This window comes from Antechinus flavipes, chromosome 1 (assembly GCF_016432865.1).
Source record: "Antechinus flavipes isolate AdamAnt ecotype Samford, QLD, Australia chromosome 1, AdamAnt_v2, whole genome shotgun sequence".
NCBI classification, from domain to species: domain Eukaryota; kingdom Metazoa; phylum Chordata; class Mammalia; order Dasyuromorphia; family Dasyuridae; genus Antechinus; species Antechinus flavipes.
In genome coordinates, this window is record NC_067398.1 from 690,860,832 (window position 1) to 690,875,756 (window position 14,925).

The following is a 14,925-nucleotide window of genomic DNA, read 5'->3' on the forward strand; positions in this document are numbered from 1 at the left end:
AAATGGTTTACCAGGATGTGGTCACCGTGAATGCCGTTTTCTTGGAACTACAACTTGAGTTGTAGTGACTCTGGGCAAGTCACACACAAAAATCATCACCATCATCACCAAAGAACCCCCTCCATTTGGATGAAAGTTTCCTGGAGTATACTAGTGTGTTCTCTACAAAGCAAAAACATTCTCTCTTTATTACTAAAAAAGGAGTGTTCCTTTCATATCCAAGAAGTGAGGTGATACACATCTTACATACACAGATGTGTGTGTACAAGCAGAATGGAGTAGGTGGCCAAAACATCAGAGATTGGGGACTGAAATGTCAAAAAGGAGGCAGCTTGGGCAGAAATTAGATGTTAGTTGGTAGCAGTAAAAAGGGAGTATTTAGAGGCCCAAAATATTTAATGCACATTTTTCATATTTAAGGACCATTCCATGACTTATTAAATGTTGATTAGAATTTGGAAATCCCACACTCGAACAAACAATACATCTGATACACTTCAAAAGAACTGATGCATCTTCTTCTCACTATCCAATCAATAAGCAGTGAGTAAAAGAACTCAAGGTCCCCACAGACAAACTTATGGAAATGTAATCAGCAAAGGCATTTAGAAAATCCTTACAACAAAATTACGGTAAACATTTATTAAGCTTTAATTTTCACAATATCTTGTTTCAGTTCTGAAATCAGCCTACAAATATTTCACTACATTAACATCAATCTGGTGATCATTTAATAAATAAAGGAATGTGTGTATATATATATATATATACCTTTGTAAAAATAAGTTGATATATTTAGGATTCCCAACAATGACAGCAGTAGACCTGATTCCCCAAGGGTTACATGCCTTGAGTCTTTACACATATCACTAGCAACAAATCAAGTTGTTTTACAGAAAAAAAACAAAAACAAAAACAAAAAACTCACAATTTTTACAAACTTAAATACTATCTAAATCTGCAATCTGGTATAGGAAACAATATGAAATCACTAATATCAGTGCTGACAACTGGTGTCATACTAAAAGACACAATTTCCAGTTAGAAATAGGGCAAACAAGGATGACTGTTTCATTGGATGTTGAAGAGTGCTAATCGACATCACCATCACAAGAATTCAATGAAACACTGGATTCAAGAAATTTAACACATGCGGTTAATTAAGTTGACATTACAGTAAAACCATTATATTTTTTAAAATAGACGTTAAACATATGGTCAATAACTCCATTAGCTGCCAAATATAGAGAACTGGTATATAATGCAAACCACAGTCAGAAACACAGCCGTTTGAAAAGCCTAAATTGGAACCAGTCTATATTCCACAGGACAGGGCATCGACAAGGCATTTAATAGCAAAACAGTCAGAAGAATGCAATATTCAGGAACAAGGCTGATTTATACCAGATACTATACAGCAAACTGATTAACACCCAATACCAATTAAAAGCACTGTATCACATCCGGAAAAGAGAAAGAATTCCATTATCTATAGATAAGAGGCAGAGCTCTGAAATTTACAAACTGCCCCCCAAACAAAGTACTTTTGTACAACTGTGACACATTACAACATACACCCATATTGTAGGAGCTTTGACATCTTAAGCTTTTAACCCTAATACTTTGTAAGATAACAGCTGAATTTATAATTAGATCAGCCAGTTTCAAAATCCACCAATAAGTATGAACCAGCAAGAGAGATGTCCTTTTTCTCAAGATCTGTTTAAGTAAAGGATGGGGCAGGGAAACATCAAACTGAGCAGAAATGAAGTAATTAAAGCTTACCTCTGACCTTTCTAAGAGCAAGGCAAAGCTCGCATTTGGGAAATCCTGTTGCAAAAAGGCAGATTTACTACTCCCCACCCACATCAATGGGATTGGGGTTGGAACCTAAAGCAGAAAGGAGGTGGGAGTCTAGAGGGAAGTTGAAGAAACAGCAACAGAACTTTGTATGGAAAAATATATTTCAACACATCAAGGGGATACATTAAGACATCATGTGCACACAATTGGGACAAGCCAAAATTTGCACTGATGAAAAAAAAATTTTTCCCATTCACATGTTCAGCATAGCAACTTAAGAGATCCTATCAAGATGGACAGTTTGTATTTATTTTATTCAAAATTACTATTCTTAGTAAATAGCCATCATGATATAGATATAGTAGGGAAATTAATACTGATTAATTTTCTGTGTTCAGTTTATACTTATAATAGCATCATAGTATTCATTAGAACCTATCATGAGAAGTATTGCTTTGTATTATTATCCTACAGCATTTAAGATATACAAAACATTGTTCAAGGTATGAGACACATGGTACAAAAATATATTTTTCCACATACAAAAGGGTGAGCTCAAAAGAAAAGGTTGGGGGGTGGAGGGGCAGAGGGGAGTGGCCATATAATATCAGCTTTCATCCCACTGAAGATCTCTACAAAAGCCCTCTAGTAGATGAAAACAAGCCTGGACCAAATTTTGTTAAAGGTTTATATGTAGTATCTTCAATGTAAAAGTGTCTGTCACTAACATCCAGGCTTCTGATCGGTTTTTAAAACATCAGCAATCCTTTAAGAATGTTATCATCAGTTAAAGATTCTTCATTTAAAAAGAGAAAGGTATCTTCCCTACCTGTATATTAAATAGTATAAAATTATACACAGCTAAGCTTCCATAGGAAAATCAAGCATGAATCTCATACTTCTTGTGACGCAGAGGAATGGTCCCCATTACAGACTTAGGGTTTTTAGCCCTTGGTTCTATTTTCAGGGCATTTTCTCTCTCACAGACATGCTTATTCCCATACACACATACACACACACCCCGTGTCCTTCAAATTTGCTAAAAAGTCAACCTCTTTTTCTTCTCTGGTCTTGTTCTTTGTCCAGCAAGATACTTCTCATGCGTTTTTACAACTTTTGAAAAATTAAGAATAGAGAAACAAACTAATTCCACTCCAGGAAAAAAATTTAAAGTACAAACAAACAGTAACAATAAAAAAAGACTTAGAACTTGAGACATATTGTAGATGACACACAGCATATTCATGTGTCCTATTATAGGAAAGAAACTGAAAAGCAGTTAAGTATCTAGAGATCCAACAATAATTCCAAAAAGTAATTTGGGGAGGGTCCTGCCACCTAAGCTAAAATGAGAATGACTCTCTTCCCCCTGAGCTCAGCTCCCAGAGATATTAAAAAGTATACACTGGCCTGAAAAATCTTGAGCTAGCATATCTTGAGTTGACACTATTGGAACCATTTCAGTCCACAAAATACATGTTACTCCAGTACCTATAAAGATCAACTGAATCAAAGACTTCCCGAATCAACAGGAAGACAATCAAAACAGTCTTGTGTTCCATTATGTGCAACTTTAAAATAGCAGTTTCATTAAATTCTCAAAAAATGCTTTTCCAAATGCTTGGAAAGAAAAAAAAACAATAAAAATCAGATGAGGTTAAATTCTTGGTTCTCCAAATTATGACTGGACTCTTAACAGGACAGGTTCTTGCTCCTATCAACTCCCCTCAGCCCAGTCAGATTTCCACTTAGTGGTCAGATGGGGGAAAAGAATATTCTGGTACTAAGGGAGGGAATCAGCAGGCAAACATTTCCCGCCCCTCAAGATTTGGAGTAGCTTCTCACACACATCCCCAAGGGTTCTTCTTTTGTTTCAGCAGATTTCCCTCCCATAAACCTGGGAAGGTACCAACTGACAAACCATAATTCCCTTCCCAGAGCAAGCACCCTCAAATCCTGCGAGGATTCCAAGCTATTGCCCTGTGGTAACTTCCCCAAAGATTGCCAAAAATGAGGAAACCACAGACTTCTGGCAAAAAGCACCTAGAGATTCTACGATTTAAAATGTTAAGAATAAAACCCGCAGAGCACTTATTGCTGCTCAGTGGTCCTGAGAGGATGCTTAAACTTCCCAGTTGTTTTAGCTGCTTTTTTTTTTTCTTTCAGAGACCCTGGGTGGGTTCTGAGTCAAGGCAAGGCTTTCTAACAAGGAAACCCTTAAAAGAGGGTTATCACAAGACCTGCCTATTAAGAGCCATGTTACAACCAAACTTCAGACTCTAAAGCCCAAAAACATTTATCTGCCTGATGCTTGGATTTTTACTTTCTAAAATCCTTTGGAGGAAAATTCCTAGTTTCAAGTATGACAAAATACAGAACAAATCCCAGGTCTGCTTGCAAAAATGGATCCTTCATTTCAAAAACTTGAGAAAATAAAAATAAAAATAAAAAATTTTAAAAATAGACTTGAATGGGGCAATGACAACTGTAAAAATTACATCTGTTAGCCTGAACTCAAAAAGTTTTCTATTCGTTCATACACCAATTGACATCTGATAACTCAACTACAGACCCCTGGCCCCAAAGCTTACAAGTTGTAAAAATGCAAACCCCTTATATTATATGTGGAACCCATGGTATCTTTTTAGAGCTGTGAAAACAAATGCTTGAGATTGTTTCTCTAAAATGCCAAATTCACATAATCTTCTCCTTCTTAATAAACTTGACTCAATCTACCTTTATAAAAACCTTACAAAATATGTCTTTAAACACTTGAAAAAAGTAATTGTATGTACTATGCATGGATAAATTTTTTAGTATACAGCTAATGTGGGTTTGATCATTTGAAAAAATATTTTTTTTTAACACAACTAATGGTTGTCAGGGTGTCTCAGTGTTCTAGATAAGTTATTTTAAAATTCTTCTCAGCCTAAAATTGAAATGTGGTCCAATAACCTCACAATGTGCCATTTTGTTGCTTTGTAACTTTTAGTAAGATAGTGCTTTTTGATTTTCCAAGAGCTGGTGAAAGGTGATTAACCTGGCTTGTCTCACTTGTCACTGTCTCGATCGATGCCTTCGAGCACTCGGGAGAGGCGGATGTTGAGTAGTCTGATCTGGCTGTCAAGGTGGTCAATCTTCTCCTCCAAACTGTGGCTGCCCAGGCTGAGGTTGGAGCTGCCACCGCCTCCACTGGTGCCTCCACTCCTCCAGTAGAAGCCCACAGGGCCCGTCATGAAGTAAATGGCAACCACTAAGCAGAGGGGCAGGACTGCCTGCTCAGGCTCTCCCTCATACTTTTGCAGGATGTATACACAGGAGAGAGCAAACAGGGTGACCCTTACAACCCAGAAGAAGCGACCAAACAGGACATGCAAGAGATAGAAAAGAAATCCCAGGAAGAGAGATAAGAACCAGTAGGCCAGGAGGACGGCACCAACCAACAGCAGAGCACGGGTGGGGTTGTTAGCCACAGCTGCGGGGCTAAAATAATGTGTCAGATTCGAGGCTGAAAAACAGGAAAGAGGAAAAAAAAGGAGTGAATTTCCTACAAAGGACTAGTGGGCCCTTGAAATTCAAATGTGGACACAGACAAGATGGGTACAGCGCTCAATATCCAGTTATGGGACCTCAGAGCAAACTCCCTCTAAGGTACTCCCACCTCCCCTCTGTAGCCTGTTAGCTCCGTGAGGAAGGGGCTGAATCTCAGTCTCAGAGGCAGGAATCCCAGGGCTAACTGACTGCCTTAGTCTTGTTCTGACAACTTCTTGTGGGGAGAGCTCCCAAGACAATGCCGAGCAAAGTCCAAACTTGCCCCTCTACTGATTGTAACAGGGGAGAGAAGGTACATGGTCGTGGCCCATGGTTAGAAACCTTCTGCAGGAAGCCTTTCCTGATTCCTCTTAATTCTGATGCCTTCCCCCACTGGTAGTTTCCTAATTATCCCATCTGCAACTTGTACAATTTGTTTGACTGTGAGCTTCTTGAGGACACACCATCCTTCCCCTCAGCCTTTGTGGCTGGCACAAAACAGATGCTTAATAAATGCTGACTGAAAGCATCCAGGGAAGGATTCACATTCATATCAGGACCAACATTACACCATGTCCCCATACCCTGCTAGCCTTTGACCATGAGGGAAACATGAGCAACCTGGTTAATAAGTCAATCCCTGTGATGTAATACGATATTAAAAATATATACATATTGTATTTGTGTCCGCATGTAGGCCAGTTAGGGGACACCATAGTGCACAAAGTGCTGAGCCTGGAGATCTAGCCTTGGACTTTTATTAGGTGGTTAACCTTGGCCAGGTCACTTCACCATGTTTGCCTCAGTTTCCTCGTCTGTAAAATGACTGGAGAAGAAAATGGCATCTTTGCCAAGAAAACTACAAATGGGGTCAAGAACAGTGTGTATCTACATACACATTTCTACATACACACACTAGCATCTGTTTAGGTGTTTCAGTATATTTGTCTCAGTTTCTTCATCTGCAAAACAGGGACAATAACTATAGAATAGACAACGAAGGGTTGCTGGATCATGTGTCACAATATAAAGAATGCTCCTTGCATAAGGACAATGTACACACAAGCCACACCTTTATTAACTGGGATTCTCAGAGCACAAAATAATGGCAGAGCAGGGAGTTGATAACAAGCAAATGGCAGAAAGCAGGCCTGGAATGAAAACTCTCTAGAGACTCATCTGGGTAAGATTAGAGATCTCTGGGCCTAGGACTGCAGATCCCCTTCTTTTCCTCTAATATTTTAATGAGAGGGCAGAGGGGGCATTTCACAGGTGTGAAAACTAAAACTCAGAGGCACCAGTGGGGCCAGCCCTAGGAGTGTGATAACTCATTTCTCAGTGGCTGCTCGGTGAGGAAGCACATGCTGTTCTCCGAAGGATAAGGCAGTTGCTGCCCTGTCACATGCAATCTCTTGTAATCAGGTTGGTTCTTCAGGGCTTGCTGGAAGGGATTTCATAATTTGGGGAGATGGTAAACACAGAATCTACACAGGATTGCAGGAAATTGCTGTATCTGGGTTGTCTCCCAAGAGTTGCTATTAAAGGTCCTGGGGGAAAAGGGGTGGCCAAAAGTAATCCCTGGATGAGCTAGGCTGCTCTTCTCAGGGATTTGCTGGTGACTATTAAGGAGGCAGTCAAACCCATGTCAGAGCAACCAGCCCTCAGTCATTCATTGACCACCGTACAAAAAGTGAGTCTCTCTATTATGTGCTGGGCACCAAAGGTACAAAAACAAGAAGAAACATCTGTCCCCTCAAGAAACCTGCATCCTCTACACATGAGAAGATAAGTCAGTAAAAGTAAGTTTTTAGAGGGATACAGCCAGGCAGGCAGGCACTGTGACAACTGGCAGCATGACCCAGGAAAGGAGCTAGCGGATTCCAGTCATGGATGAGGAGGAGTAGGTGTTGAGTGCCTGGGAGGAGAAGGAGGAGGGTGAAATCAGTGTAGACAGCTATGGCGAAAGCAAGTCACCAAGAACTTTAAATGCCATCTGAAGGAGTCTGCCTTTTATGCACAGAAATGGAAGGATAATGAGGCTACTTGAGCAGAGAGAGGAATAACAGGGAAAGACAAGACCCCTAGATGGGGAAATGCCAGTTTGCTAGCTGTGTGGAGGGCAGAGAGGCAAGAGTATGTAAGTGGGAAGGCTAATGAGGCAGTTTTGGCACAAGTTCAAGTGAGAGGTATCAAGGACTTGAAATGCAGCCCAGGCCCAGTTACTGGTCCCTAATACCCCCATCCCCCCAAAAAGGTGCAAAGCAAATAGATATACCAACTACAGACAGACGGATGGCAAAATGAAAGGGGCTGACAATCGGACAGTTCATCAGGAGACCCCTTCCCAGGCCCGTCCCTCGACTGGTGTTAAACGACAGAGTGTCTCTGCTTCTCCCCCTACAGAAGGGAAACCATAATACCACTTACCAATTGGTGGAAGTATCATAAGCCATGTATGATGAACAAGTGATGAATGTGATCAGAGGGAGCCAATGCTCCAGAATACTCCAGTATTCTATACTTTCCCTGACCCATCTGAACATGGCCAGTTATTGGAAAAGTTGGCACTCTACCTACCGTCAATTCCAAGAACATCCAGCAAATCAGTCCAGAGTCTCCACAGCGTTTCCACTAAGACATCCACTCCATTTACAAATCTCTCAGTTGACCTGGAGAAAAACTATAAAAATCAAGAGATAAAGTTAATAAAGAATCCCATAAATTCCCTTCTCCAATATCTTCCAAGACTGGCCACAGGGCAGACTATATATGAATTTCTGTTCTTTGCCAAGATAAAAAGGAGTTACAGAAATGTTTGAGGGAAGACAGACTATAAAAATAGTCTTATGGAGGTTCAGGCCAGAAGTAAATAGCCACAAAACCCTGGCTCAGGCAACATGAGAGGCTGGAAGGGGGAGAGGGTAAAGACGGAAGAAACTATTCTTCAGTGTGCACTTCAGGGAAGAATCATCTGTCCAAAGCTTAACTATAACCTAAGGCCACTTAACGATTTTGAAGTAATCTGTTCCCTTGCCCTAACATCCTGCTTTGCTTGTGTGGAGCATGAACTGGTTCATCTGGAAGATGTAATAATGAGACAGAAACTGAAGGATTCCGAGTTCTTACGCTAAATAAAGCCAAGGGTCTGATACTATTATCAATCCAAGATGGTTGGGTTATACTCCTTTGGAAAAGGAAGAGAAGGAAAAAGACGAATGTAGCTACTTTGAAGGAAACTTGGCACCCTTTAAAACCATATTCAGTAAACTGAGAAAACATTTTTACAATTAAAGGTTCTAATAAAGGCCTCATTTCCAAAATATATAGAGAATTGATTCTAATTTATAAAAAATCAAGCCATTCTCCAGTTGATAAATGGTCAAAGGATAATAACAATTTTCAGATGAAGAAATTGAATTTGTAGCCACATGAAAAGGTATTCCAAACCATTATTGATCAAAGAAATGCAAATTAAGACAACTCTGAGATACCACTACACACCTGTCAGATTGACTAAGATGACAGGAAAAGATGATGACAAATGTTGGAGGGGATGTGGGAAAACTGGGACACTAACACATTGATGGTGGAGTTGTGAACTGATCCAACCATTCTGGAGAGTAATTTGGAACTATGTTCAAAAAGTTATCAAACTGTCCATACCCTTTGACCCAGCTGTGTTTCTATTGGGTATGTATTCCCAAAGAGATCTTAAAGGAGGGAAAGGGACCCACATGTGCCAAAATGTTTGTGGCAGCCCTTTTCATAGTGGCAAGAAACTGGAAATTGAATGGATGTCCATCAACTGGAGAATGGCTGAGTAAATTATGGTATGTGAATGTCATAGAATATTATTGTTCTGTAAGAAATGACCAGCAGGATGACTACAAAGAGGCTTGGAGAGACTTACATGAACTGATGCTAAATTAAATTAGCAGAACCAGATCATTATACACTTCAGCAATACTATATGAGGATCAATTCTGATGGAAGTGGCTATCTTTGGCAATTAGAGGATTCAGATCAGTTCCAATTGATCAGTGATAAACAAAGCCAACTACACCCAGAGAAAGAGCACTGGGATGTGAGTGTGGACCACAGCATAGCATTTGCACTCTTTCTGTTGTTCTTTGCTTGTATTTTTGTTTTTCTTCCCAGGTTATTTTTATATTCTTTCTAAATCCAATTTTTCTTGTGCAACAAAATAATTGTATAAAAAGCAGGATTATGGGATGATCAACTATGATAGACTTAGCTTTTGCAGTGTTCTAAGACAATTCCAATAGCTTTGGGATGGAAAATGCCATCCACAACTAGAGAAAGAACAATGGAGATTGAATGCAGATAGAAGCATATTCTTTTCACATTTTTTCTTTCTCATGGTTTTTTTCTTTCCTGCTCATTTTTTTTTTGCAACATAACTAATATAGAAATATGTTAAAAATTATTGTACATGCATAACCTATATTGGAATGCTTGTTGTCTTGGGGAGGGAAGGAGGGAGGGAGAAAAATTTGGAATCCAAGGTTTTGCAACATTGAATGTTGAAAACTATCTTTACATGTAATTGGAAAAAATAAAATGCTGTTAAGTGGGGGGGGAGGGGAGACCCACATTCAGAACCCTCCAGCTACAGAAGGACCATATTGTCATCTTCAAATAAATCAGATCTATCTCCAAGAACAATCATCTGAAATCATATTAAAAATCCAGGATGGGCCAATGTATTGTCAGCCTGATAGCCAAAACCAAATTTGGTGAGAGGGGGTAAGTAGCCCAGCAGAATCCAAGAGGTTCACCACTTTCTCAGCAGGAGTGAAACAACTCTTGGGAGTGATACACTAGTCAGGAAAGAGGCAACTTGAGTTTAACCAAACTGAGAGAAAGGAGAAACAATGTCTCCTCAGCAATGACTTTAGGGAGAAAGGGCTGGCAAAAAAAAAGGTCAACTCATAGAAAACAAATATCCGAAAGATGGCTTGCTGGGTGGAAGACCTGAGAGAAAGGAGAAACAATGTCTCCTCAGCAATGACTTTGGGGAGAAAGGGCTGGCAAAAAAAGGTCAACTCATAGAAAACAAATATCCGAAAGATGGCTTGCTGTGTGGAAGAGGAATTAGATTTCTTTTATTTCACCAAGAAAAATGAAGACCAAGGGGAAGAAGGAAGATCCTCAAAAAGGGAAGACTTTCTAAAAATTAGACTTATTGTGCTATGAGAAACATGTGAGGAAGTCACAAAAATGGACTGATGCAAGACGATTCTAACAGCCATAAATGTAACATAAATAGAAAGAAAAACAAAGAATTCTTCTAGCTATAATGAACAAACCTGAGCCCAAGAGATGTGAATATATATTTCCCTCCCCTTCTTGTTAAGGCAGAACAGAAGGGATGGCTTCTGTGTCTGCTGTCTGACTCAACTGAGTATGCTAGTTTTTGCTGACTTGTCTTTTATAATTTAAATTTTTTTTTCTCAGATCCAAATTCCCTCCATTCCTCCAACCTCATTTTCCACCAATTGTGAAGGCAAGAAATACCAAGATTCATTGTTTTATATATATGAAAACCTGCCTTTAAAAAAAGTTAACAACATTTATGATGCTTTAACATTTACAAAGTGTGAACCATTTTCTTAAAGTAGGATATCAGCTGCCTCACAAAACAATGAAGAGTATTCTCTCATTGGAAGGCTCTCAAGCAAATGAGGGATAACTATTGTTATAGGAATGTTGTAGAAAATATTTTTGTTCAACTAAACCACCACCTTCTTTCCCAGTGGACTTGAATTGTTTGGTAGGTGTTGCTTTCTCATTAAACTTCTTGAGAACATGAGAACTTGCTAGTGAATATTAAGCTCTTCAAAATTACCTAAGGTACAATCTGAACCTGGATTCAACCATTTGAGACCAGAAACCTAAAGCAACCAAGTTTGTCAAGTCACTACCAGGAGACGATTTGGGCCCCACCTCACCACAATCCATCATCATGCAGCCTAGGCCCCTTGTAACACTGGGAGAGCTATCACCATCTCTCTTCTTACCGGCTCTCCCAGAAAATTGCAGGCATAATGAGCCACAGAAGGGGGACCCATCTCTGCCAGCCCTGAAGGCAAACCTTCTTTATGAGCTTGGGAAGGACAGAACAGATATTTGCTCATCACACAGGAGCCCGTTCAAGGAGGCAAAACGCTCTCCTCCCTCTCCCAATGCTTTTGCTTTCCCTTCAGTTCATGACTCCTGCAACTCTGAAGGCAGAAGCAGAGCTTCAAGAATACCTACCTACAATGTTCTTTCCTTACAAATAAAGAATCCTAGACTCAGAAAGCAACTTGTTTGAGGTCAGTGAGGCAAGTAAGCAGCAAGTACACTCCATTCAAGCCCATCTAGTTGTCATGGGCTTCCAGTATGGTTCATGCTGGCTCCCTTTCAATGCTCTCTTCCCTCTGTCTGAAAAGCCCTCCTTCAGACTTCAGGGTCCCTGCATGGAGCCCTCAGATCTCTTAGGGTCACATCCTTTTTTTTCTGTATCCAGACTGCTCCAGCACTGCACATGCCCCATTTCTTTTTCTCACTTGTCATGCAGTGTCTTGCAGGGCCATTTCATGTACACAATGTGGGCTCTCCAGCTAGATCACAAGCTCCCTGAGCATAGAACACAAGGGTGTGCTTGTTTATACTACCCTTATTTATACCAGCAGCTAAGACTTTTATATTATTTACTTTGCATTGGGAACTATGTTAAGCATTTTACAATTATTATCCCATTTGATCCTCACATAAACTCAGAACGATAAATGTTATTCCTATCCCCATTTTACAGATGAGGAAATGAAGGTTAACAGTAGTAAAATAACTTACCCGGGGTCATAGACTAAAGCTAGATTTGAACTCAGATCTACCTGACTCTGGACCCAGAGCTGTTAAACTCCCATTACAAAGCAGTCCAATAGTGTACCTCAATGTCCTTTTTGGAGGGGAGGGGGGAAGGAAATCACAAGATCTCAGAGCTGGACTCTGAGCCCAAACAACTAAAATATTCCTATCAGACACAGAGCTATACACATACCAATGACTGACATAAAGTATTTGGAACAATACCTTTTCTATACATTATCTCCTTAGAGAGTTGTTTCATTAGTTACCCCCATTTGAGAAGGGGTCTTGCTCCATTTCACATGTCTGAAGTATGGAATTCAAACTTGGTTCTTCCTGTTGAGTCCAGCATTCTTATGAATTTTTGTATAATGCTCTTCTATTAACTTTTTACCACCATATCACTAAGCAAAGTAATCCTACTAAAGATTCATTAAATGAACCTTACTGAAAAACTTAGGGATCTACTGGCATTTATATCCTCCCCTCTCTCCCCCAATATTCAAAAATAAATACATTTTGCCAAAATAGATTGGAAAACCAAATCAGGGCAATATAGGACTTTCTGTTTATACTCTGAACCTCAATTTTATGAAAAGAGGGGATTGTATTTAACAATTTCTAAAGATCCTTATTCAATTAAATCCAAAAAGAAGCAAAACCCAGTCCCATCCTCAAGAAGCTTTCAATTTAATACTCTAAATATATGCTAAACTATGATACCTTCAAGATTCAAAGCCTTCTTTCAGTATCTGGTAAGGTCTTTTTCTATGTAGCCAATACAAATCCTTGTGAGACAAGCTAAGGTTTAGAGAACACAAGCTCCCCATTTTTTCTTCACCTTACTATTATGTTAGGTCCCCTAGGTTGGAAATCCAAAGAATATATTATACCACAGAGATAAAACCCAAGTTTTATTTACAGACCATTCTCCTAGGAATGGTAGATTAAGATAGACTGGCTAAATGAAAGCTATAAAAATACATATTCCCAACAAGGTCATTTGTTTAAAGAGTCACTCCTCCAAACCTTTTAGTAAATGCTTAAAAAACGACAAAGAGTTGGCATTTTCTCACCTCTCTAAAAAGTAAACTTTGACCCACAAGTTCTCCCCAATCTTTCCAGAGCTGGAATCCTCCAGTTCCTTTTAGAATTCAAAGGTAGTCAACAACTTTTATTCTTAGAATCAGTCTAAATATCTACCACTTGGGGGGGGGGGGAGAGGGAGGGGGAAGAATGCACAGGCGATGGAAGAGGTAGAATGCAATTAAGATGAACAGAGGTCATTACTTCTGGGAACTCTGCCAGTATCGGCAACTGCCTCAACTGTCTGCAGAGATCCTAATCAGTGCCTTGCCCCATAAACCTGCTGCTGGAGGCCACAGAGCTCCGACTTTATCCCTTCCCTGGCTCTCTTCAGTGACAGAAGGCTCCCAATAAAAGACCAGTTCCAGCCTCTAAATTTAATAGTTGAGTTTGGAAAGAAAGGTAAATGTGGGTACACCTTGGAGAGGTGAGTCAGGAAGGAGTGCCAAGGACACGCTGTGCCCCAGCTCGGCTGGATTTTCCTAAAGAAGAGAACGTGCTGTTAAGTTTCTCCGGGAAAGTGGGTTGAGGCTCAGTTGTGGTAGGATGAAAACCCCAACAGGAGACTAAACTAGGTGGTATTTACATTAGGGACTGGGAGTTTGGGGGGAGGGGAGGTCAGTCTACTTAGGAGAAATCGGTTTTTCTTGGGTGAGGTGGGGGCGTGAGGACCACTCAGGGTTCCGCTAAGGCCGGCACCTCCTATTCCGAGGCGAGAAAGGGACTGCAGGGAGCCTTCCCTAAGGGTCTCCCAAAGGCCAGGGCAGGCGCAGTGCCCAAGGAGAAAACCTAGCGGGGTGGGGGATTTGTAAGAGCGCAGGATGACCAGAGAGGGAGCCCAAGGTACCCACGGGCCAAAGTGCCCTTCGTTCTCAGCCCCGGGCCGAGAGATGGATGGGGGGCAGAGGAGAAGTTGGAGGGAGAAGCTGTCCACCCCTCCGACCCCAAGCGTGTCACAAATGCCCCCGGGCCACGCTGCTGCTCCCAAGGATTGGGGCTCCCCCCACGCCGACGACCCTCCCATTCCCGGCTATCACCCCCACCCCCACCCCCACCCCCACCGCGTGCCCAGCCTTCGTCCGTGGGCGAGGATGCGCGGGGGGCAAGGTGACCCCTGTGGCGGCGCCCACCTTCTGCACTGCTCGCACGTTGTCCTCCCCGCACAGGCTGCTGACGCTCTGGTAGACGCCGCTGGCCGCGCGGCGAAACGTGTTCTGCTTGTCGGCGCGACCCCGCGCAGCTTGCGCGCCGGGCCCGGGCAGCTCGACCAGCAGCAGCAGGAGCAGCAACAGCAGCGGCAGCAGCGCCCGGAGCTGTGCGGGAGGCCCGGCGCGTGCGCCCATCGTCCGTCCCGTCAGCTTGGCGAGCCCCGACGGCCCCGGCGCGGCCTCCTGCACGTCCCGCTCCCGCCGCCGCCGCCGCCGCCGCCGCCCGGACGCTCTGCCAGGCGCCCGCCTGCGCCGCCGCTGCTGCGTTCCTTCCGCTTCCGCAGGCCGCGCAGCTCCCCCGGCGGCTGCAGCCGCTGCACGCTCCGCCCCCGGACCGCCCTCCGTCCCGCCCCTGCGCGCGCCCTCGGACCCTGGGCGCTGATGGGAGTGGGCAACCGGAGCTGGAGGAGAGAGCCCGAGCCTG

At 42.0% G+C, this 14,925-nt stretch overlaps 1 protein-coding gene across 1 annotated transcript; it reads right to left on the reverse strand.

Annotated features, from left to right (window-relative positions):
* Window positions 1-627: 627 nt before the first annotated feature.
* On the reverse strand, window positions 628-14,695 carry BRI3BP (BRI3 binding protein). Its single transcript, XM_051972619.1, has 3 exons — window positions 14,424-14,695; window positions 7,912-8,014; window positions 628-5,311 (listed from the first exon to the last, which is right to left on the reverse strand). Exons 1-3 carry the CDS (start codon window positions 14,634-14,636, stop codon window positions 4,854-4,856), a joined length of 774 nt encoding a protein of 257 aa, XP_051828579.1. The 5' UTR covers window positions 14,637-14,695; the 3' UTR covers window positions 628-4,853.
* Between the last annotated feature and the right edge of the window lie 230 nt (window positions 14,696-14,925).